Genomic DNA, 26,552 nt, shown 5'->3' on the forward strand with positions numbered 1-26,552 from the left:
AAATCTTGTAATAAAAAAGGTACATTTAAAAAAAAAAATATGATCCATCCAGTGTCCAGATAATGTTCACATGTTCCATCAATAAAAATGTGATACTGAACGTAGGCATTTTGCAACTTTTAAAAATGCAGGTGTAACCTGCTCAAAAGATACGTAAAAATGACATAAACATGTACGTGTTGATTAGTCATAACAAAACTTTATGTGCAGCTTTTCACAATATTGTTACAAATCAGATCTGATTTCAGTATATTTCTTCACCAAAGCAAAGACCTCTAGAAAACACAAGAACAGAAATAGTAACAGGAAATAGATATCAGTTTTAACAATTTCAAGCGGTCAGGGATCAGTAAAAGAACAATGAGTTTTTCAATGAATTTAAATTTATCATCTTTAAGGTAAAACACTGAATGATTTTAAAATTTATATAATTACTAGTTTAAATTAACCTGTAATTATTACAAACATAGGGCTCATTAGAACTTCAAAATACACGACTCAAAACTTAAAATTCGAGATTCAATACAAAAATTGGCTCTCATGAGAGAGAGAGAGAGAGAGAGAGAGAGAGAGAGAGAGAGAGAGAGAACTTAAAATTTGCATTTGAATATATTAACGTTAAAAATACCGTTCAAGTGTGGGACTACCACTATGTCTTAAACAAGAGGCCCATGGGCCACATCGCTCATCTGAGGAACAATAGGTATGATAAAACCAGCTTAATGGAGTCATAATACAATATATCTGGATAATGTACAATAATACATGTAGATCCTGTATAAATAAAATCCATTTTTCCCCTGGATAATCATTAGTCCGTTTTCTTACAGGATGAGTTTATAGTCATATTATATGTTGAGTATTGTAGTTCTCAAAAAGATCCTTAACAATACTTTATATATGGGATATAAACCTACATCAAACTCTGAACCTTCTTGTGAGGATAGAGAATTGTCCTGGGGCCAAAGTCTTTACAATTATACAGAATAATTTGGTTAATTAGTTTATGAGAAGAAGATTTTTAAAGATTCACTCTCTATATATACCTTTGTTAAACTTTGACCCCCCCAATTTGGCCCAACCCTACCCCCGGGGTTCATGATTTTCACAAAATTGAATTTACTCTACCCGAGGATGCTTCCACACAAGTGTCAGCCTTGCTGGCTGATTAGTTTCTGAGAAGAAGATTTTTAAAGATTTACTCGATATATTCCTATGTAAAACTTCAACCCCCCCCTCCATTGTGGCCCCATCCTACTCCCGGAGGTCATGCTTTTCACAACTTTAAAACTACGTTACCTGAGGATGCTTCCACACAAGTGTCGGCTTTCCTGGCTGATTAGTTTTGGAGAAGAAGATTTTTAAAAATTTACTCCGTATATTCCTATGTAAAACTTCGACCCCCCATTGTGGCCCAACCCTACTGCTGGGGATCGTGTTTTCACAGCTTTGAATTTACATTACCTGAGGATGCTTTCACAAAAGTGTCAGCCTTGCTGTCTGATTAGTTTTTGACAAGATTTTAAAGATTTTCTCTATATATCCCTTTGTCAAACTTTGACCCCAATGTGGCCCCACCCTACCCGGGGTCATGATTTTCACAACTTTGAATCTACACTTCATGAGGATGCTTTCACACAAGTTTCAATTTTCCTGGCTGATTAATGTCTAAGAGGAGGATTTTTAAAGATTTACTCTATATTATATTCATAAGTGAAACTTCGTCCCACCCCCATTGTGACTCCATCCTACCCCCGGGGGTCATGCTTTTCACAATTTTGGATTTTCACTACCTGAGAATGCTTCCACACAAGTTTCAGCTTTCCTGGCTGATTAGTTTTGGAGAAGAAGATTTTAAAAGATTGCCTCTGTATTTTCCTATGTAAAACTTTGACCCCTTCCCCATTGTGGCCCCACCCTACCCCCGGGGTTCATGCATTTCATAATTATTTGGGTGTAGTTATAAATTAAACATTTTTAACCCATATCATATTTCAAGTAACATGTATCTTATTAGTTTGTGAAATACATGCAGATAAATAAATAACAACGCCGTGATTTTTAAATATTAAACAAACCTTTTAAACCATTAAAAAATAAATAATAAACGTTGTTGTTTTTTCTTGTTGAAACATTGTAATAATTAAATAAGTATTTGTTCATAAAAATCAACATTTCATTAGATAAAAAGAACAGTCTAATGTGAAGTTATTATTTGGTAGACAAAGGTTGTTTAAAAGTTCAAATATTGTTTTAGCTGAATAAATGATAGAGTTCAGTCAAAAAATAATATGCATATCACGCTTACCTTCTTAAATCAAATCTCAAAACCAAATTGACGACATTCATTATTTCAACGATTGTTTGAAGACATGCAGTACAATCCATAGAAACGTTTAAAAACAAACCACAAACACGACTAACTCATAGTTAATTTTACTTCCATCTAAAAAATTAACAAAATCAAAATGTTTGGTCAGCGATTTAGAGATACAATTCATTTAGGGATTTAAATATTTCGTAATACTTCTTGTGCACTTAGTCACTGCCCATGGTTGGAGATTTAATTGAGTAAAGACTAAAGTATCATCAAATGGTAATGAATTAGTTTAAAAGTTCTAATGTTGAGAAATCAATGCAAGGTATATTTCATATAAGGATTTACGTCTGAAATTCACTTTTAAAACTTTTTATTCAAAGCTCTTTTTCTATTACAAAAAAGTTATTTTACAGTGGGGCTTCAGATATCCGGACGCATATGTTTACAAACAATTTTTTAAAAACAAATTTGCAGATGTTATTTTCTCTCATTTATCTGAGTTCCGGGACCAAACGGCCAGTGTTTACCACTGTTTAGGATTTAACTGAACGGCAAAATCTGATGATACCCTAAAATTAAACAAAATAATACGCCTGTCTATTGAATTTTACTTATACTCATGATTTCGCAGAATATTGCGTAATTAAATAAAAATTGTTCAATATTATTAGATTTTGAAAGCTGAAGTTACCTTTCTGGCAATTCAAACTTCACGGAATATCAATTTTTAAAAGTAGGATTTTAAAAAGACGTTTTTGTTGAGCTTAGCAGTTTAAGATATAAATCTCTATCAAATTGTAGATATCGAAAAGCTTTTGTTACTAGAGCCCCGTTATAACAAGTCTTAAATTAAATCAATTTGTTGAATAGTAACCAATTAGATCTCTATCCGATGAGCTTTGACTAAGCATGTGTGAATTAGATTGCACAAGAAAATTACGAAATTATTACACAAAGAAACCTAAACAATAGTTCATACAAACTGCAAGGATTGCATCATGAGCTGCCGAATAAATCTTCCGAGTAATAGATATCAAGACATGTTTTATGTTGACCTCTGTTATTAAATAGGTCGCTTCCATATTTGCGCTCGGGAAAACACTTTATAGTTAAATTTGTCCTCGATGTGGTTTTCTTTTTTTTTATTTCGATTGAGTCAGTTAAAATAACGGCAGACCATGTTTTGTTGTTTTTTCGTTTCTTTTTTTTCCCAGTGCTTTTGCATAGTTTTTACAAACAAAAACAAATGATATGTATCATCTAAAAAACAACTAGAACAGTTGTATTGGTTATTAAATTACACTAGAATAAGTCAGAATTTAAAAAAAACCCCAGTTATGTCTGAAATGTGTATGAGTGATGTTTTATAATCTTATCCCAAATAAAAGGTATTTCTCAGTCTTTACCATATCAGTATAATGATAACTGTAATAATTAAACTAATTTCAATTAGAATATGAAAGCTAAATTCACTGTACTTAAATTTCTCTTCAAAAATTACGTTTCGTTTTGGTGCTTTGATTAAGATCTACATATGTATGGTACTTGAGGCTTTAGAATTTCTGCTTTGCTAAAAATACATTCATTTTCAGTCTCCAGTTAGTTAAAGTACAACATCATTTTTTTCACGAATGTACTTCCAATTTGGAAAGAGGACCAATGATTCATAACTTTCAATTCTACAAACATGTTCTTAAGTTCTAATAAATAACTCTAAACTGCGAAATTCAAGTAAGGCTATAAATTTTACGTGATATAATCATGCACCACTGGCTTTTTACTTATGAACTCGTTGTTAAAATCTTTTTAAAAAAATATTCGAAAATTAAATATGCCGATTGTTATCAAATCTGTCCAACGTGTATTTTATAGCTATATATTTATGGTTCTTGTTCTAGTTTGAAAAAAAATATATGATACATATTTTAAGGTTATTGACTTCTGGTGAGAAAATATATGATAAATTGAGATAAATAATCGATAACAGTACGATGGTTTAATGATCGACAACATTTTAAACCAAAAAAAACCCCCATAACAATGGTAGTATGTTTTCTATACTAAATTCATAAAATGATGATAAAACAGAACAGTATCTTTCTCGGAATATACCTTATGTGGAAAATCAAAATGTAATAAGCTTACTGTATTAGGTCACAAAGTCACAACCATTTGAAAACATTGATTTTTTAACAGGCCATGGAAGACTTGCAGCGCATTCCATAGAAACTTTGAAAAGCGTAACCACAAAACAAAATTGACGACAGACACGCTATAAGTTTTTTTTGTATACACCTCAAAACATATTTAAAATGTTTGGTCAGCAACTTAGAGGTGCAATGCATAAAGATATTTAACCATTGCGTAATCCTTTCTGTTTAATTGAATTAACACACAGTTAGTCAATGCACACGGCTAGATCTTATTGATTGTCATTTGAATAGGCAAGACTCAGCAAATAGAACAGAAAATTGTAAAGGGTTCTGAATAAAACAGCTTTCAAAAATAAAAATAGAACAAACTTCATGTAAACTTCTGCATATTTTAATTTTGGAATCTGAACATATTTTTTATATTTTTAATCAAGTTTTTTCTCTTATCGAATATGTTAATTTTTGTTTAAAAAATCTTGTAATAAAAAAGGTACATTTAAAAAAAAAATATGATCCATCCAGTGTCCAGATAATGTTCACATGTTCCATCAATAAAAATGTGATACTGAACGTAGGCATTTTGCAACTTTTAAAAATGCAGGTGTAACCTGCTCAAAAGATACGTAAAAATGTAATATTCAAAACATGTACGTGTTGATCAGTCATAACAAAACTTAATGTGCAGTTTTTCACAATATTGTTACAAATCAAGTCTGATTTCAGTATATTTCTTCACCAAAGCAAAGACCTCTAGAAAACACAAGAACAGAAATAGTAACAGGAAATAGATACCAGTTTTAACGATTTCAAGCGGTCAGGGATCAGTAAAAGAACAATGAGTTTTATAATGAATTTAAATTTATCATCTTTAAGGTAAAATACTGAATGATTCCAAAATTTATATAATTACTAGTTTAGATTAACCTGTAATTATTACAAACATAGAGCTCATTAGAACTTCAAAATACACGACTCAAAACTTAAAATTCGAGATTCAATACAAAAAATTGGCTCTCATGAGAGAAAGAGAGAGAGAGAGAGAGAGAGAGAGAGAGAGAACTTTAGATTGTATTTGAATCTATAAACGTTAAAAATACCGTTCAATTGTGAGACTACCACTATGTTTTAAACAAGAGGCCCATGGGCCACATCGCTCACCTGAGGAACAATAGGTATGATAAAATCAGCTTAATGGAGTCATAATACAAACTCTCTGGCCAATGTACAATACTACATGTAAATCCTGTATAAATAAAAGCCATTTTCCGCCTGGATATTCTTATTTTATAATCATTAGTCCCTTTTCTAACAGGGTGATTTTATAGAGGATATCTATATTGTGTGATTTTATATTTGCTTTATCCAACGAGTTGAAATGGTGTATATATTCGCGAGGCTTGCCGAGCGAATATAACCATTTCAACGAGTTGGATGAAGCAAATATAAAATCACACAATTATAGATGTTCTATTTATCTCATACAATTTGATTTATATTATGAAGCTTTTGAGACAGTCCCTTATGTGATTTTTTCAAAGATAAAAACGATGATGCAACGTTGTGTTATGCGGCTATTGTGACCTTGCGCAATACAATTGAGTACGTCATTACTGAGATAAATCTAACTGTTTTAATGTAAAGTTTCACTGAAATAAACCTTGAAATCTTTTTTTGATCTAAATAATTTTTTATACAGCTTATTCACTTGATTAAATGGAAATTCCGATTAGAAGACTTGAATAATCAAGTTTGTTTACATACACAAAGTTGCGAATGCTCGTTAGTTTGAATTGACTCGAACGAGGAACGGTTTTTGATGTTTAATAAAACAAACACTCGGCTAGGCTTATTATTCGGAATTGAAAATAGTGAATAAGGATGCTTACTGGTGGTGGAATAAAAGTCTTATGAAACATTATTTAGGTAAGTTCTTGTATATAAACACAACCATCATCGCGTCGCGTCGTCAGGATGAACTCCTTCATAGTGAACGTAATTTGCAGTTTTATTAACTTCACAAATTAAACCAAATTGAAAGTTGGAAGTGGGCTAAACTTATCAAATATCTTGACAAACAAGAAAAAATGCTCTTGTGGTTACGGTTATGAATAACTTTGCATGTTGAAAGTACTAGCACATTTTCGAAAATAGGTCACTGAAGCGTTGAAGCGAGGGGTTGTGTCAAAAATAGTTCGGACCGGAAGTATTTGATAGAGCATCACCCGTGTGATATAGCAAAGGTTTATCACACGGGTAATATACACCACACGTATGAGATAAATAGTCATATCATATGTTGAGTATTGCAGTTCTCAAAAAGATCCTTAACAATAGTTTATATATGGGATATAAACCTACATCAAACTCTAAACCTTCTTGTGAGGTTAAAGAATTGTCCTGGGGCCAAAGTCTTAACAATTATAAAGAATCATCTGGTTGATTAGTCTCTGAGAATAAGATTTTTAATGATTTACTATATATATTCCTTTGTTAAACTTTATCCCCCCATTGTGGCCCAACCCTACCCCCGGGGGTCATGATTTTCACAACTTTGAATTTACATTACGTGAGGATGCTTCCACACAAGTTTCAGCTTTGCTGGCTAATTAGTTTCTAAGAAGATTTTTAAAGATTTACACTATTTATTCCTTCGTTAAACTTCGACCTCCCACAATATATAGTTATATATATATATATATATATATATATATATATATATATATATATATATATATATATATATATATATATATATATATATATATATATATATATATATATATATATATATAAATCTGATTTAGGCATTGAGGAGACCATACCCTAAAATGTAGTTTAGGGAGACAATATACAAAATTTTTATATGTGCATATTTTTTATTGCAAATAATCATTTAGAGGTCTTCAAGATTCAAATAACTTTACATGTGTTTTAATTTTTCAATATATCTTGTCCTTAAAAAAATACAGCAAAAATGGTCTCCTTAATATTTTGTTACTCTCTCATAAGGCTTAAGGAGACCGTGCATATATTTTCATATATATTTCTTATGGCTTAAGTAGACCATTCTTTTTTCCCATAATTTTCATGATTTGCAAGTGCTCTATCATTTTTATCGCCACGCAACATAGAATTAAGATATAATGCAAGGTCACTGTGTACATGTGCATGTATATGTAAGCTTTGTTAATATCTCACATAGTTGATGGTGTGGACTTTTAATATTCATAGATGGTCATTTAGAGGTCTGTGGAATGGCAATAATCTCACATCTGTTTTAATTTTTCATTACTATTAGCCCTTAAAAATATACTATATTGTCCCTCTAATATTTTGCTACTGTCTTATGCGGCTATGGGATACCGATAATACATTTTTATTAATATTACTTAATTAGGGTTTAGGTAGACCATTCTTTTTTTTTAACCATAACATTCGTGATTTGCAAGCCCTTTAATTTTCACTGTCCGGTTTTTTTTCGCATGTCACGAAATTTGCGAAAATGGGGGAAAATGTAGCATTTTAAATTTGCGTCCCTACTGAAGATTATCTTCTCAATTCAATCCATTCTACATGTATCCTAATGTGTTTTAGAATTTCACATTAATAAATGAAAAAAAAAAAAACATTTCAAGTTCATGAACAAACTTTACTAATCATCAAAACTAATTTCAAATAGATTTCATTTATAATTTATGGACCAGGGTGTAAACATTAGTTCAATTTTGAAAGTTTAAACAATTAATCATTTCAAATTTATTAATAGAGCAATCATTTCCATTCAAAATTCAGTGTACATAACATGTCCATTATTTTGATGAACTTGCAGTTCAATTACAACAGTTTCATTTTTTTCTGTGCAACAAAATCATGTATGTAAGGATCTGTAAATTTATGAAATCAAAATATTCATAATCTATTTTCAACCTTCATATTTCAAAGTTCATACATTTCAAGAAAATAAAGCTTTTAAAATTGATTTACTTAATATTCTTCATAATTCATATATAACAATAAAAAAAGGTGATCAAAGATCACGTATTGAATGAACCATTCATTTATAAATGTTAATGAATAACATTGATAATAAGTACACATGTAAGAAATTGACAAAGTTTAAAAGTTACTCTGGGAGCAAAAATGACTGATCAAATGCATGGCATAAAAAATATTAAAGGACGAACAGGATTATGCAGCTAAAAAAAATTCAAAATTTTAAACATAAAGACATTAGGATGTCGTCTGCAATACATATCACGTTTAGGGGCCACTTTCTTGCCTTATAAGAAACAAAGGTAATCACAGATTACAAAGCACCGAGACGAGGCATCACCTTTATAAAGCATCACCTTTATGAGACCACCTTTATCATATTACCTGAAAATTATAGTTAATGATCTTGTATATCTATGGATACTGTTTCGAAACAATATCATATTACTATATCATATGTTAAAAAATTGGATAATAATCATATGTTCATTTCATATATTAATATAAGATACACACATATAATAATAAAAATAAAATACGTAATAAATAATGATGCAATATGATATTGTAACATATGATATGACATAGTGTCATGTTAAATACATTATTGCATTTGATCACATAATACAATATCATAATATATGATACAATGTCATATCACATAGTACATCACAATTTTGTAACACATTATATTATATTGCATACTTAAGTATGATATTGTATGATATTATATCATATTTGATACATAATATGATATTGGATCATAAGATACAATATAACTTGATTCAACATTGTATCAAATCATATGATACAATATCATGTGATACAGTAATATATTATATAATACAATATCACTTTATACAATATCGTATCATATGTTACAATATTATATATTCCAATATCAAATAATACTATTTCATGTGATAAAATAATATATTATATAAACCAATATCATTTTATACAATATCATATCATGTGATAAGATATTTTATATTACAATACAATTTTGTATCATATTATACCATATTAAATATGGCAATATAATATGAAACAATAGCATGTGATAAAATAGTATACAATACATTATCATTTTATACAACATTGCATCATAATAAAAAATACTTTACATTACAATATAATGATACAATATCATATCATAATGCACAAAAATATTGATACAATATCCTACTAACTTTTTATAATATAATATATGATATAACATTGTATCATATAAAACAATAGTGTATCAAATCTGACAATACTATATCATATGAATCATGTTATATCATTTAACAACAAACACATCTATCAATCAGGTTAGAGTGAGGTAGGATATTCTTTTTAAACATCCTTGATAATAGAGATCAGGATCTGAAACTGAAGCAACCTCTATGATTCATTTATATTATAGTTAAATTAACTATGCAAGCTATTGTCTATAAATCATGTGACCTGTTCCAAAATAACTAAACCTCATCCAGCATCCAAAACCTATGACTCAGATTCGGCATTCAAGCCTGCCAGATGCATCAGTATCATAAGACGCATCATCAATTCAAGTTTGGTTAAGTTAGGACCAGTCATTACTAAGATATATTTTTAGCATCCTTGATTATGAAGATCAGGCTCTGCATCTGAAGCTACCTTTGCAATTCATTTATATTATAGTTAAATCAACTATGCAAGTTTGAAATAGTACTAAATAAATTTAATATATGACCTGTTGCAAAAAACATAACCTCATCCAGCATCCGAAACCTATGGCTAAGATTCAGCATACAAGCCTTTCAGGTGCATCAGTATCTTAAGATCCATCATCCATGCAAGTTTGGATCAGTAGTAATTTAGAAATTGCTATCAAAGGCCACCTGCACCAAAAACTTTAACCTGTTCCAAAAACCTTAACCTCCAGCATCTAAAATTCATTGCCCAGATTCAGCATCCAAGTTTTTCAAGTTCATAAAAAGGTCCAGATGCATCATCAATGCAAGTTTGGTGAAGATAGGACAAGAAATAACTAAGATAAAGGACCTGCAACAAAAACTTTTACCAGGTCCAGACGCCAACGCCAGCAGTATAGCATAAGTTCCCCCGAACTTCGTCTCGGTGAGCTAAAAATAAATTATCATACATGCCCTACGTCTTGTTGTTACATTACAGTTAAATTATATGTAAAATGATGAGATTCATGTTTGCTTTTTCACTGATTTCATTTCATTTCATTTTTTAAATGTCCTAAGTCTTGTTGTTTTTCTCTCGTTGAAGATTTTAGATCTAATCTTCAAAAATTTGGTCCTCTCATCAAGCCGTTCCAATGAATACATTTCATGTTTTTCCAAAAACTCCTGGATTTCTCTTTTACCTTGAAAAGATTTTAAAAATAATATGAACAATCAGAATTATTATATTGTTACATATTCATGTAAAAAGGATAATACCTATGTATAGATTCAAGGCATACCATACTCTGTATGGTTTTTGCTTCCACTACTTCTTGCTGAATATTTTGATTTTCATAAATACATTCATGCTCGAACTACATTCATCCACTTATATGTCAAGATTATCTGTTTTGAAATGCCCCCTCTACCGCTTTAGGCTTCAATACACAACCCAAATAGAAAGCCTATAGGGATTTTGCATTGCATCGGCCATGAAATAGCCTGGATGACATAATTGAAAAATTGTATGAGGTATTTCAAGTGGGTTCCGAATGGTGAAAAGATGTAAACATTTCACATTATAAATCTCCATGAGAAATTTGTTTCTATTCCTGTAACGGTCACCTGAGTAGCATATAACCCATACACAAACTTGTCGAGGAGTCTCATATATGCATTTAATTAATTAGGTTTTATTCTGGAGTAGAAAAATTATAAATTAGTAATGACGGCCACCTCCCTGCCTGAAATCTTTCAAAAAGAACTGTGAAACCTACAATTTTGGCAAAAAACTTAAAAGATCGGGTCTACAAAATCATGAATTCAGTTTCCTTTCAGGTGTGTGGGAGTAAAAAGGATAATTTTTTAACATTATATGCAATAACACCTATACATCCATTTTGGCCCTGCCCTAGAGTTAAAACCTATACTCCAGGGGACATGAAAATTAAAATTTCAGTAGAGGACTTCCTGGTAAACATAATTATAGGTCAGTTTTTTTATACAGATGTGTGAGAATAGAGAAGAAAATGTTATAACATTATATGCATTAACACTATATTGCCTCCCCCCTCATGTCCTGAACCCCTGACCCAGGGGCCATGAATTTTACAATTTAGGTAGAGGAGTTAGTGGACATCGTAACCATGTATTCAGTTTTTTGCCCACATGTGTGGGAGTAGAGAAGAAGATTTTTTAAGATTTAAAACATTTTACTATATGGCCATATTGGCCCCACCCTAGAGCCTTAACCCCTGACCCAGGGGTCATAAATTTCACAATTTTGGTAGAGGGCTTCATGGACTTTATAACCAGATATATATATATATTTATATGGGAGTAGAAAAGAAGATTTTCTAAGATTTAATACATTTTTACTATATGGCCATATTGGCCCCACCCTAGAGCCTGCACCAATGACCCAGGGGTCATGAATTTCACAATATGGACATCATAATCATGCATTTAGTTTTAACAAATATATATGGGGTAGAGAAGAAGATTTTCTTAGATTAAATACATATATACTATATGGCCATACTGGCCCCATTCTAGAGCCTGAACCCCTGACCCAGGGGCCATGAATTTCACAATTTATGTAGAGGGCTTCATGGACATTATAACTATGCAACCAGTTTTTTCCTAACATGTGTGGGAATAGAGAAGAATATCTTTTAAAATTTGGCTCTTTTTTTGCAAATTTGGCCCCACATGTGGCGCCCCGGGGTAGTAGAGCCATGAATTTTACAATTTAGATTCCTCTCACCATAGAGATGCCTCACATCAAAAATGGTAATAATCAGCCCTGTAGTTTTTAAGAAGAAGTTAAAAATGTAAAATTGTTAAGGCACGATGCACGATAACGGACGAAAACGGATTGCAATAAACTCAGGTGACCTAAAAATTGCTAATTCTTCAAATTGTGGATAGATAGACCAAGCAACAAAGATATATCACCTGAGCTGCTTTTAGTCTTCTTGGCTGCAACTGGGCTTGCAAGAACTTTAGTTCCATTATCATCTTCGATCTCAAAGAAGCACTCTGTAATAACAATATCATGAATATCTTACTTTGCAAATACTAAGGACAGGCATGCATAAAACGTAATGAAAAGAGAAAACATTATGGATGGGTTTTAATTATTAAACGATGCAAATCAATGTACCATTGTCATCTTAAATAAAGAAAGAAAATTATTGAGAAAAGTTTTTATCATTTCAATAATATGACTTCTATTACCCCCCCCCCCACCCCACCACCACCCCACCACCACCACTACCACACACAGATTCACACAAATAAAAAAAAAGACTGATCACCTTGTGGTGTAACATCCGATGCATTTGCATTTCCACTCTCGCAGGGTTTGGACATCAAATCTTCTTCAGTCACATGTGATTCAGGTGCTGTACTTGGGCCTTTAGGATTGTGCACATGTAACTCCGACACTCACCCTTTTAGATAAAATTTAAAAAATGTATACAAATACAAAAATTATTTAATGAAGAAAAAAAAAAGAAATACATACACAGTGATTTACCACACTAAAGCACTGCCCATATGCAAATGTGGGGGTATTTTACCCAGTTTTAAGCTTAAGTGTAAATTTTCCCTTACATGTAAATAATCCCTTTTACAGTATTGAAAGTGGTACTCAGCAAATGTTATTAAACACTTTACATTTTCATTACTATCTGAACATTTCTTGAAAGTCAAATGGAATTGTGCACTACAGCCTCTGTCACAAGTCACAAGGAAATAACTCCATCTATACATTGTCATTCAAAAGCCAGAAGCCTAACACCTAGCTGCAATAATGTAGCCCTCTCCTGTTTTTTTTTTTTTGGTTTTTTTTTGGGGGGGAGGGGGGGGGGAGAGTAAACATCAGTTATAAAAAATCGGAGAGGGCTACATTGTTGCAGCTACATATGTATGACTATCCTATTATCAAACAAGAAAAACATTCACAAAATAGATTGAAACAAACCTATCAAGTTGACTTCTTTCATCACAGGAACTGAGAGAGGGCAAACAATGGTATGGAACTGCAAAAGATCAAAGAATCGTTATTGCATAAATAAAGTTTAAAACAAGAAATCTTTTAAAGAAACAGTTGCCCCTTTTGTGGCTTTATCAATCTTAAAATGATTACTGTCTTTCACAAGTCAAAATTAATTATTCTTACTAGACTTTGACCCGTGCGTGCACGGGTTGACATTGCATATGATATCGGACATTCACTACATCGACGCACCGTATTGTTTACAATTACATAACCAAGGTTTAAGCCTACAATAATGCTATTAATTTCACTACACTCTGCTTAGTTATAATAATCTGACAGGAATGCCTCCCATATACCCGTAATGTAGCAGAAAATTGCAGAATCGCTCTGAATCGATTTTTGAGAATAATAATGAAGTTGTATTGAAAATAACAGTCAAATTATTCATAACAAACCATTCTGAGGCTGTAAATACTTTTCATCTCAATATTTAATTCATATTATTGAACGAATCAACACTTTTTTGCTCGCTTCAAAATTACACACCATGTTGATATTCGGATCTCTTGGGATTTTACTCTAACACAGTGTATTTATATTTAGGAATATTATTACATATAGGAGAATTTATTACATCTATTACATTCCACTCATATCATGGAAATCAAATGCATTATCACAGCATTAGGGAGACCAGACAAACATGTTAATTGTTATACATAACAACGTTGCAACTTTGATTCTAATTCATTTACTTTGTTCAAAATGCTCACTGTTTTCTCTGAGGTTCAAGATGTCCTGTTTTTCCATTGCGTTGCGGCTAGCTCTCAATAAATCTGTGGTGGACTCTGTATAAAAGTACTAATATATTGTATTGTAAATACAAGCTTCAACATTTACTTTTTAAATCATTGCAAATTTTATTCCTTATGACTAATTAAAAAAATAAATATTACAAATATATTACCGGTACATCCATTACATTCCACTCATATCATGGAAATCAAATACATTATCCCAGCATTAAGGAGACCAAGCCCCAGGATCACATAATAACATTGCAACATTTAGTTTAATTCATTTACCTTGTTCAAAATACTCAGTGTTTTCTCTGTGGGTCAAGATGTCCCATTTTCCCATTGTGTTGCGGCTAGATCTCAATGAATTTGGGGTGGACTCTGTAAAAAGTACCAATATATTGTATTGCAATTTCAAGTCTCTAAGTTTACTTCTTTATATCATTGCTAAGTTTATTCCTAATGATTAATAAAAATAAATATAACAAATATATTACATCCATTACATTCCACTAATATCATGGAAATCTAATGCATTATCACAGCATTAGGGAGACCAGACAAACAATTTTATTATACTTTCATGTTAAATGTTAAATACTGAAATCTGATTGGTTTAGACGCAGTTGGTAATCCGTTCTATTACCCTCAGCGTTAGCAACACACTTGGCAATTGGTAACACAACGAACTGTTACATGCGCTTAAATTATGAGCGTACGGTTTGTCGTAGAATTTACTTCATTTCTAAATAAAAGCAGTAAAATTTTCTTTAGAAATAAGACATTCAGTAAAATAAAATGAATAGTGCCTGTTTGGGAGGGTATCTATTGAAATTGACACCCCTCGAAAACCATTGTCAACCTCCGCTCACTGCTTTACATTAGGGTCAAGCTGTCCTGTTTTTCCATTGTGTTGCAGCTAGATCTCAATGAAACTGGGGTGGGCTCTGTAAAAAAATACCAATATATTGTATCATAAATACATGCTTCTAAGTTTACTTCTTTATCTCTTTGCAAAACTTATTCCTAATGACTTATACATGTACTTATAAGTATAACAAATATATTACATCCATTACATTCCACTCATATCATGGAAATCAAATGCATTATCACAGCATTAGGGAGACCAAGCCCCAAGATCACGAGCAATCTTAGACTTGAGTAGTAAATTGTACACTGCCAGTGGCGTAGCTACCATGTATGCTTATATGCCTGAGCATGCACATCATTTGGGGGAAAAATCAGTAAAAAAAATAAATAAATAAAAAAAAATATAAAAAAAGAATTCAAGTATTAAGGTCCATACTTAGTTATTCCATCAGCCCGTTTCCGTCACTCGGTCCTACTTAATCCGAAATCAATGCTAAACAAAGACGTATTAAGCACCAAATATAGCCACACAATATGGTCTTAAAGTACCATATTAAAGAAACAGTACACAATGCATGTACCTAAAAAGGCAACTATTTATTTTGCAGTTGAACTTAGTTTTACACATTTTAAATTTCCCCGATAGAATATCACAGCTTTATTGAGATATTCATTACCATAAACTATGTGAAAATGAACTTAAGAATAAAAGCTTTGAGTGGGTCAAAGGCAAATGTCCAAAAAAAATTCTTCTTTTAACTTTTAATAAGTTTTGTGTCTAAACTATAGCCAAAACAATTTTAACTGCCTAAAAATAGGCTTAAATAGTAAGCATTCCTTTCAATTTCTGCTTTAATTTTTGGTGTTAAAAATCGTCAGAATCCATGAGCTTCCAGGGGCTTTCGCCCCCTGGGCTTTGTCCTGGACCCACTGGGGGCCTCATGGTGGCCCCCACACCCCCTGCCATTTTAAGCATGCACTTCGTTTCAGGTCTAGCTACCCAACTGACTGTATTAATGTTTCTTGCTTAAAAACATAATAACATTGCAACATTGAATTTAATTCATTTACCTGCTTCAAAATGCTCACTGTTTTCTCTGAGGGTCAAGATGCCCTGTTTTTCCATTGTGTTGCGGCTAGCTCTCAATGAATTTGGGGTGGACTCTGTAAAAATACCAATATATTGTATTGTAAATACAAGCTTCTACGTTTACTTTTTTAAATCATTGCAAATTTTATTCCTAATGATTAAACAAAATAATTATAACTGTTACAAATATATTACATCCAGTACATTCCACTCATATCATGCAAATCTAATGCATTATCACAGCATTAGGGAGACCAGATCAACATGTAGATTGTTATACACAACTACATTTCAAAGTATATCTAGTTAATATAAATGGATTTACTTTAGTCTGAATTAAAATGACTGGGCTCTCAGCCTCTTGTTCTTTCAGGTATTTTTTGCAAAGTGAAAATGGACTGCAAATGTAAAATTATTCTTTAAATAATAACATTACCCAAAACCTTCTTATTTTCATCTGATTCAGAATCAGAACTTGGCGAGTAGTTTGATACACTAAATGGGTCAGAATCCACATTAGAGGGAACTGAAAGAAATTAAAACAATTTAGAAAATTTTCTTTCATAAACATTCATCAATTATTAGTTTACCACATTTGGTAATTGATGTTTCTTTTTTATAAATCTGACAACAGACCACTGACTAAATCAAACTTTTCAGCCATGGTACAAAAACAAGACTGTACCAATATTCAGTGAGAAATGAATTCCAATTCAGATTGATGCTTAAATTAACTAACCTACCAAATCTGATAATTCTATGTAAATGTATATTTTTCAAGAAGTACATTCTGTAAACAATTTGCAAAATATACTTATTTACTACAGAAACAGATTTTGTAATTTATCTAACAAAAAACAATTTTGTTCTGCAAAGGAGACTCTCCACATTAGTGACAGATTCACAATGCACACTGACTTATATTAATAGCTTTTTGTTGGCATGGATGTTAGCGCGAGTGTGTCATGATGTGGGAAGAAGTTGGGGTGACTGGAGAAAACCCACGTGTCCAAGCAGGCGACCAATGTACCCTATCATATACAATAACTGTCGATCATGGGGATTAAACTTGGGTCGCAGTGGTGATAAGCAGGTGCATTGTCCACTGCACAACTGGACACCTCTTTCAAGCTTTTAATTTAATAGTGCTTGATAATGAAAACAAAATAAATCTATTCAGGTCAGCACAAAAACCGTATATAATGTTAAAATTGAAAGAAAATCAAACAACTATAAACAAAATAAAGTGAAATAAAACCTAACAAAACCATTACCATAATCAAAAGGATCACAGCCTTTTCTGAAATCAATCAAAACTAGTACCGGTAAAAACATGTACATGAACAGGGGCTAGTGTTGTCACGATGATTGAATTTCAATCAATGATCAGTTGAAAAGGTTGTCGATTTATCATAATCGATTTTAGATTTTATAATCAATTATACTCAGTCTGGGTTTATTACATTAATATTATACCTATTATTTTGTTTTCTAATCTGTATTGAATGAAATGAAAACTGTTGTGAGCTGGGGGTTTTCTTCAATCTCAAAAGATGTGTAACATTCTACCTAATAAAAATACAGCAACAGTCTTATAAGCTTTTAAAAGGAAGTGAAAATAGCACTTATATATTTTAGATTATACATAGCATAAAATTTAGTGCCCCATATTATTGAATTTAATATAATTTGTTACCGATTCGATTATTGACCGATCATCAGATGGCAAGAGACAACCAATTCTGCTGATTAATTGATCACGATTTTTAACCTATTTAACAACACTAACAGAAGTTTTAGGCTTGTTTTTCAATAAAAACATATAAATTATCTATTACTTTTTAAATTCTTGAGAAAAACCTATTTTTTAGATTAGTTTAAAACAAATCAATGTACGAAAAAATGCAAAAACAAAACCAAAGCCAGATAACAAGATATCCAAAGCCTGATTGTAAATCACTAAACTCTCTCTTAATAATTATTTTTTGTGTATAATTAATCCAACCATTTTCCTACCTTGCTGCGCCACCGCAAGCTTTTCCCATCACAACCATAGTCATATACATGAAGTATCTCTTCCCCAACCAGAATGTCTCTCTTAGCAAACAATCATAGGTATTCCCTTCCATTAAACACTCTGAGTTTATGGTGGAGTTTGCATCGTCCTTGCCATCATTTACAAACTGGCAGATACATGTATGGTTGTTCACTCCTGACAGAATCAATACTACAGTGTACATAAAAAGAAATCAAACCTTAAATAAGAAGCATATAATTACTGGTATTTTTGCTTGACTTAATTAGAATTGTTTATAGTTATTTCTAGAAACATTACTGCCATACAAAAATGTTAAAATATTACATTTAGCTGCAGGTCTGTATCTCCTGGTCTGAAAAAAAAATTTGGATAAACGTTGCTTCAATTTTTTTTTTCACATCAGGAGCTACATACCTCCAGCTTCATGTAAATATGTATAAATCGTATTACCAAAGTTCTTTTCCATTATATTTATAGATAAATATTTTGTTTTCTGTGCTTGTCTTCAATCTCTCCTCCCCATCCTGTCCTTTTAATGTTTCTCCTGCAGGAGAAAATCTCCACTGACATGACTGGTTGTGCTAATAACTCCAAAACCTACATTAAAACCACAAGCACCTGTGTGAAAGCATTGTTTATATGCAAAGAAAACTTTTGGATTCATAAACATCTACATTAAGCCCCATTCACAATTGGCGTACGAGCACTTTACAACTCTTTGCGATCGGAATGTTTTAGATTCGCACGAGCTCTCTCATATATTGCATGAGGTCTCGCATTTGTTGTATGCGTTTTAGTGCTTGCATCAAGTCTCCTTAAAAATTGTGGACATGCACACTATTCAGACGCGACTGAATGCGATCCAAATCATCGCAGTGCAATGCACGAACAATATATAGTACGAACATTTTACAACATTTTGTATACTCGCAAGAGTGCAGGTGCATGATTTTTAAAGGTCATAAGATGAATCGCTGCTGTAGAGAGAGAGAGAGAGAGATAGAGAGAGAGAGTTGAATGTGATAATAGTCTTAGACTACCATATATCATATGTGCATGTTCTAGTGAGAACATACATTAAATTGGTAAACAACAAAATAGTTACAACCATCGACCATTTCTAATGCTATCATGTATGAAACATGTCATGTTATTCTAATAAATCAACAATTACAGGGGGAAGGGCGCCCCGGGTGCGCATAAACATTAAAATTAATACAAGTATCAAAACGTAGTTTTAAAAGTGTTGCTACATTGGTCATGCTTCTTGATTGAATGTTCTTGAGAGCACATTGTGCACAACGCTGTGTAATCAAGACATACATGTTTTGCCTGGTCAACAGATCACACTCAGCCCAACGGGAATCTGCAGACACATTGTTTACATTATTATTAATCATCAAAAGCCAAAAATTTTACAAACCTGATAATATCCGAAAAGCCAAACGAGAGTGATACTATGATGTCACATTTGTAAATGTGGGTCACAATTGTAAATGTGGGGTGAGCATCCCGGTTGTAAACATGGAGGCCTGACTATCTTACCTATAATAAGTCAATTCGTACATAGAATAGTCGGCTATCATTCCACTATACAAGTGAAAAAGAGCAACTGATCTTAATTTGCTTTTAATTCATTTAGGTAACAAGGGGTACATGTACATATATCTACATTACGTACAGAATTAATTTAAAACAATATTACTGGTACATATTAACTGTAATATAGAAAATTCTTCATGTCGATCTATTTACATAAAGCGACATTCTTCGGTTAACTTTTCTGTCCATTTTCAATAAACTAGCTATATAATTACAGGGATTTTTCAGCCTTTTTTTATTTTGAAAATGCCAATTTTTTTGGAATTGGGAAAATTGTATCGACAATTTCATGCAGTTGGGAGAAATCATATGTTGCATACATCATGATTTCTGAATTTATTATCATAATGGAAAATCAAAGAGCTAGACTTTAATTGAATAGAATCTAATTAACTTCACAATATAGATATATGTATAATATTCCTATATTTAGTTATTAGAACAAGTCTTTTCCCCTGAAATAAACACCTTCAACACTGGTCATAAAAGTATTACATTATTAAGAATTTATCAACATCCCCTTTTAAATTGAGAATGTATTTTTCTGTTTGAAATATTTCATAACATTTACCTTTTACTTTTATATCAGTCTAGTGTGTGTAAAAAAAAAAACATGTACCATTTACAGTACTGTACTGTATACCACAAAATAACGATGTTTTAGAAAAACAGAGGAAAATCGGATTAAAAGTTGGCGATGTTTACAGCGTGTTTGGAAACTTTTATGACTGCAGTTTTGCTAAATGGGTTTAATCATTTGTTAATTCTGAACATTTATGGACATTCTGGTTATTTTACGAAGTATTTATTTTTTGATAAGAAATAAACATAAGAACTATTTACCAGTTGGGGAAAAATACTGCTATACTAATTGGGATCATAATTTGGACGGTGAACTTATTTCCAATTGGGAATGGGGACGACTTTTGCTCTGGAGAAGTTATTGATAAATCCTTGAATTACATATTACATCAAACGTACAGTGGAAATGAAAATCATGCTTTTATTGTTAACTTCGTTTCGAATGTCCTCGAAGATTAATCAACATTTGGTGTAAAATAGTCAAGTTGCACACATTATCGCCCTATTTTATTTGAATATTTTAAAAAAAACTTCATAAAAACAATACTTTGTTCAATTGTAGTAGGATTATCAAAAGTACTTACCATAAAATGGCTTTGATTCCTAAAAGGCAACACGCTGGCGTTAAAAGGTCCATTGTTTTAACCCGAGACGTTCCGAGAGTACTCGGAACAAATGGCGGAGAGCACTTGCCAAATGTTCAAACATGGTCAAGAAATTAACGACTTTTTTTCTAGTTAGGCTTTATACATAAAAAGTGAAAAAGTATTTTGAAAACAAGTTCATTTAGAATAATTAAAGGCTAAACAAATTATATATGTTAGATTTTTTGCAATATTGCAAGTTTTCGTTGGTCTCCTAAATGCAGAAAAATAGTCATTGCTAATTATACGATGGAGGCAGATTGAATTCCTTTTTACGAAAAAATATAGACAAAAGGCAACTATTGGATGTCAAGTAATAGACACATTGATGCATTTTAGGCAAAGACACACCGTTCATTCATTTAAAGATAAGCCAATTACATTTTAGACAAGGTCAAAATAATACGGAGACCAAAATATGTCTCCCTAATCTACTGGTCTCCCTAATAAAGATAAAATAATACAATCGGTCTACCAAATGCATAAGTCAGGTATATATATATATATATATATATATATATATATTACTTCAAGTTTACTCTGAATCTTTATTAATTCATGTTCGAGTTTTGAGTTTTAATTTAAATCAAAGCAGTACATAGTAAACATTATATGGCAAGAACAAAATCAGTTATTTTTTAATTTCTGTGATTTTGTTGATGAATACAAAATGCAATGTGTATAAAGGTCAAATGAATACGTTTTTGTTATACATGCTCACTTATGTGTTAAATATTTTCCTGACGAAAAGAAAAAAAATCCAATCGTCATCGACAACATATATACACTCATAGTTATTCTTAAATACACCTCAGAACCTAAGGTAGGAATGCTTGTACAGCAGTTTAGAGCTGCAATATATTCAGTGATTTAAACAGTTTGCAATGCTTCCTTTGTCCATCACTTTAAACGAACGTAATCTATGGAGATGGCTAGATTTGATAGATTGTTATCTAAAATTGGTCAAGCGGAACAAATAGCATTTAATTATTCTATTTTAAAGGGCTCCTAATTCAACACATTTTGAACATCGAACAAAGACTAATTCTAAATATTTAGTTTTAGTATTTGGATATTTTTTGGTGATTTTAAGAAAGTTTTTCACTCTTCGGAATGTAAATTTTTTAAAACCCATTCTTTTTAATACAAAATGTACATTGTATTTAAAAAAGACAATATTCTATATACAGATAATATTTGCATGTACTTGTGATAAAAATGCGATATTGAAACATTGGAAATGGGAATTTCGTGACTCAAATGCACATGGAACCCGCACAAAAGATACCTAAAAATAAAATGCTATATAATACAAACGATTGCAAGCGGTTGGAGATCAGTAAAAAATATGTGGGCTATCCAATGTTTGTAGATTTATGTCATGATACTCGGAGATACAATCTTAATTCAATTTGGTTTATTCACGAACATTTCAATATATATTCTTCCCTAAAGTTGCACACTGAGTTACTCAAAAATATATACATGACTGTTTATACCACTTCAGATAAATTATTATTATTATACAAAATTTATAAAGCGCTATATAGATTTTATATATATATATATATATATATATATATATATATATATATATATATATATATATATATATATATAATTATATATATCAAATAACTCTATAGCGCTGTAAATATAAAAGTTATTGGCATAAAAAAGCTAAGAACATAAAAAAATATATCTAAATACAATAAATTTTAAAAACTACATACTTATATAACACTAAATGTTGTTTATATGTACAAATCAATGCTGTGCTGTCACTGTACTCAACAAAATGAAGTTTAAAATGCATAAATACTTAAGAATAGTCTGGATAAGCCTTGCTAAAAAAATAAGTTTTCATTAATTTTTTAAAAAGTAAAATTTCCCTCTAATCTAAGATTTTGGGGAAGGTTGTTCCACTGGCCACGTCGAACCGCCTGTCACCATACAACCTAGTCCACGCACGCAACTGAACAAGGAACAGAGCTCTCTGAGCGCAGAGACCTATTTGGCTTGTAGACCTGGACCAGTTCTTGACTATTAAATTGCGATGTTCTGTGTAAGGCTTTAAAAGCCTGTAGGATCAGCTTGTATTGAATTCGCGTGTCGCTGCTTGATTGGAAGCCACTGTAACTTGACCAGCACTGGTGTTATGTGGTCATATTTCCTAGTACGCGTTATAATCCTGGCTGCTGTGTTTTGAATCCTTTGAAGTCTTGACAAGGAATTGGAACATACACCGTGTAGTAAGGCATTGCCGTAGTCCAAACGAGAGGTCACAAGTGAGCAAACAGGGGTTTTACTAGTGCTCCCTGATATTAAGAGTCGAATGTGACCAATGTTCCGTAGTTGGTGGTAACATGATTTTGCGATGACTCATGTGAGATAAGAGATATGAAATATAGGATTCAAAATTCGAGATTATTTTAAACTGTCCAAAATGATAAGATCACCAGGATCCTTGCGATACAAAGCTGTTCTAAAACCATCCGTCTTTGGTTTTACCTACAATTGAATGTAATTTAATTTAATCTTAAAATGTTAAAAAAAAGTTCTAATATCATGGTTATATGATGGTAAAATTGTTGTTATGGCCTATTTAAGACAACATAAAAATGTATACATCTGTGACAATGTACCGCTTGCTTAGCGAAGTGACTTTCTTCGCCCTCTGTGTAATTAACCTCGAAACATTTTAAACCGGTGTGATTTCATTGCAGTTGGGTAAGACTGTACGTGAAAATAGATTTAGAAAATGGTTGCTTTAGTTTAAATTGTCTATAAAACAAATCCATAGTTTGAATGTTTATAAATCCTTGAAACTATACGAACAATGAAATAAATGATATTTGGGTGAAGTTTAAGTTTTTAATATATCAAAGCATTATGTATTAAGAACAAAAACATTGTAATCTCTTTGTTCCTGTGATTTTGCTGATAAATATGCAAAGTACAAATATATATAGGTCAACCAAATACGTATTTGTTATACATGTTAACTGTGTCAGTTCAAACTCTTTCTGGTAATGTGTACATGATTAAAAAAAACCATTTCGAGTTTCCACTTTAGTTTGACATTTTCCAAAAACTAGCATTTTTGACCTGCGTCGGTAGATACACGTGTTCTAACTATTTATATAACATTTTTGAATAAGTTTTCTCGTTATGTCACAAATGAGATAATTTTATTACTATGCCCTGAAAATTGCTGAATCACACCGAAAATATAACCAGAAGAAATACCCTAGCACCGTAAAACCTACGCGGTCACAGCTATATTGCCCTCCCGAAAAAAGTTATTCAAAAATGTTTTAACTATTTCTATTGCTATTTATATTTATATAGCAATATTTATAATACAGAGCCACATTTCCGAAAGTTCACACAGTATTATAAACTGTAACTATTCCAAAATGCTTTGAAATAAAATAGAAAAAGTTCACGAGGTCTCTATGCTTCCACCTCATATACATTTAAGATGTCAGTTCTATGATTTACGCTTTTTCGCAAACAAAATGACGTTCCATGAAGCACCCAAAGTCGGCCCACTGTCCCCCGGGGTACATCAGGGCCACACAGTCGTCGTCAGCTGTGTAGGCGTTAGGGTCGTACGGTCCCCAGTGGGTGAAGGTCAGGGAACTGTTATTGGTGCTCCACACAAAAGATCCCTCCGTCAGGATGTCTGACCCACCGAGCCACACAACACAGTCCATCCAGTCAGTCAGACAGTAAACTATAACAAATGAAAGGCTAAATAAAAAATGACTGTCGATTGTTGTTATTTGAATTGAATAGATTTTATTGATTAAATCAAATGGATTACACACAAGTTCTTAACAGCTTAGGTAGTCTTCTCCTAATGAGGAACATTATAAATTCATTATTACCGACAGCATTTACGTTGATTTAGCGATGGAATGTTTTAACGTTTTGGGTTTAATGGGAGTTTGGTGGTAAATGAGTTTGTAATTTGATTTGTTAATTGAGGTGAATGTCGTCGTTATAGTTATAGAAAAGACATAAATTGTTTTAAAGATCTAAAACATATAAATGTATGTAGTTACATGTACGTTCAACTGTTCTTTTTTTTAGGAGGGGTCAATGATTTGTACCAATGCTTTCAAAAGTGGAAAGTTATAACATTTTGTGTTAAATTGGAGTTTGGTCGTAATGCGTTTACAATGTATTTGATTTGTTATTTGATGTGAAGGTAAAAGTTTGTTCTAGAAAAGACACGAGGTTTTTAAGCCCTAAAACATATGAATGTATACGTTTTATTTTTTTAGGACTTATAACAATTTGACATGGAACTTTAAGGATTGTATGATTTTATTGATAACAAAGGGGTTTATGGTGACGTTGGTTTCTCACATGGCGTCATGTTCTCTGTAATCCAATTGTTTTCCTCCAACGAATCGACTTCCGCCAAATACGACGACTGCTGTTCGCAGACAAGCTAAAATCCAAAAATGGTAATTCTTAATTATTCACAAGAGAGCTTTAAATAAAAGAAAATATAAAATAAGGAAAAACAATTATTTCTATCATTAACAATTTATATAAAAATTTGACAGTGTTTGGAAGCTATTTACAGTACTGAATTTAGACCCATTTGCAAGGAAGTTTTTTTTCTTTTAAACTTTAAATATTCATTATTTAATGAAATTGTCACACTGAATTCAGGGAAACTATTTTTTCCGATGCGCATGATGCAACTTCCTGGATGGTGATGAGTCTGTTTGTCAACATGAGAACTAACGAATATATATAGACTACTGTACATATTAAGTAAAGAAACATGGCTAACCTACGCTACATAAGTACAGAAACATGACTAACCTTCGCGGAGGCCCAGTTCAGAGATGTCTGGTCACGAAAATAGCAGTGGTCTTTGAAGTAAAACCATCCTATTTCACATGCTGAAAAATATGTTTGTAATTGTGTTTATTTCCTGAAAGATGCAAAACGTATGTTTTGTACATAAACCAAATTAATGACTTTGATTTTTTTTTTTGGGGGGGGGGGGGGGTTTATTATTATTATTTTTTTTAAAGACATTATCATTTCATACTTTTAAAAAATAGTGGTAAAAGATTTTAAATATTTTAAATTTTAAAAAACTCACGATTTTGCGACCAAAACGACCAGCCAAGACTAACAAGCGCCTCCATAAGGGGACTCATTAAGAGTTTACAAGACTCTGACTGCGGGTGATAAAACAACCCACCACAACTTGCCTTATAGGCCGCACATGCCATTGAGCAGTGAACGATTCCAACTGAAGACAT

General features: G+C 31.9%; 2 protein-coding genes across 10 annotated transcripts; both read right to left on the bottom strand.

Annotated features, from left to right (window-relative positions):
* Positions 1–9,525: 9,525 nt before the first annotated feature.
* LOC117684779 (uncharacterized) lies at positions 9,526–21,778 on the bottom strand. 9 transcript variants are annotated; one of them, XM_066075044.1, is made up of 13 exons: positions 21,199–21,778; positions 20,876–20,963; positions 19,854–19,975; positions 18,881–19,027; positions 18,409–18,619; positions 16,829–16,918; positions 16,374–16,466; positions 14,718–14,810; positions 14,388–14,480; positions 13,615–13,672; positions 12,947–13,081; positions 12,585–12,668; positions 9,527–10,828 (listed from the first exon to the last, which is right to left on the bottom strand). In XM_066075044.1, exons 7-11 carry the CDS (start codon positions 16,426–16,428, stop codon positions 13,048–13,050), a joined length of 333 nt encoding a protein of 110 aa, XP_065931116.1. In that variant the 5' UTR covers positions 16,429–16,466; positions 16,829–16,918; positions 18,409–18,619; positions 18,881–19,027; positions 19,854–19,975; positions 20,876–20,963; positions 21,199–21,778; the 3' UTR covers positions 9,527–10,828; positions 12,585–12,668; positions 12,947–13,047. The 9 variants fall into 9 exon arrangements, 7 of the variants coding, with proteins under 7 accessions (XP_065931116.1, XP_065931110.1, XP_065931106.1 ...); XR_010710765.1 differs by lacking the exons at positions 16,829–16,918; positions 20,876–20,963 and adding an exon at positions 15,310–15,376 and having other exon boundaries at positions 9,526–10,828; positions 14,406–14,480; positions 21,199–21,768; XM_066075038.1 differs by lacking the exon at positions 20,876–20,963 and having other exon boundaries at positions 18,409–18,604; positions 21,199–21,777.
* Positions 21,779–24,758: 2,980 nt separating this feature from the next.
* Positions 24,759–26,552, bottom strand: LOC136276261 (snaclec mucetin subunit beta-like). The gene is made up of 4 exons (XM_066087804.1): positions 26,492–26,552; positions 26,104–26,183; positions 25,636–25,720; positions 24,759–24,997 (listed from the first exon to the last, which is right to left on the bottom strand). Exons 1-4 carry the CDS (start codon positions 26,550–26,552, stop codon positions 24,759–24,761), a joined length of 465 nt encoding a protein of 154 aa, XP_065943876.1.

Source organism: Magallana gigas, chromosome 1, assembly GCF_963853765.1.
Source record: "Magallana gigas chromosome 1, xbMagGiga1.1, whole genome shotgun sequence".
NCBI lineage: Eukaryota > Metazoa > Mollusca > Bivalvia > Ostreida > Ostreidae > Magallana > Magallana gigas.

Bases quoted from the DNA above. Each gene is read 5' to 3' on its own strand.
- LOC117684779 (XM_066075048.1), bottom strand. From the start codon at position 16,428: ATGGAAAAACAGGGCATCTTGACCCTCAGAGAAAACAGTGAGCATTTT. The intron at 14,481-14,717 runs GTAAATGAATTA...ACTTTTATACAG, and splicing joins CACTGAGTATTTTGAACAAG to AGTCCACCACAGATTTATTG. The intron at 13,673-14,387 runs GTAAATGAATTA...GATCTTTTGCAG, and splicing joins CAGTGAGCATTTTGAACAAA to TTCCATACCATTGTTTGCCC.
- LOC136276261 (XM_066087804.1), bottom strand. From the start codon at position 26,552: ATGTCTTCAGTTGGAATCGTTCACTGCTCAATGGCATGTGCGGCCTAT. The intron at 25,721-26,103 runs GTTAGTCATGTT...TTTGGATTTTAG, and splicing joins TGAACTGGGCCTCCGCGAAG to CTTGTCTGCGAACAGCAGTC. The intron at 24,998-25,635 runs GTGAGAAACCAA...CATTTGTTATAG, and splicing joins TACAGAGAACATGACGCCAT to TTTACTGTCTGACTGACTGG.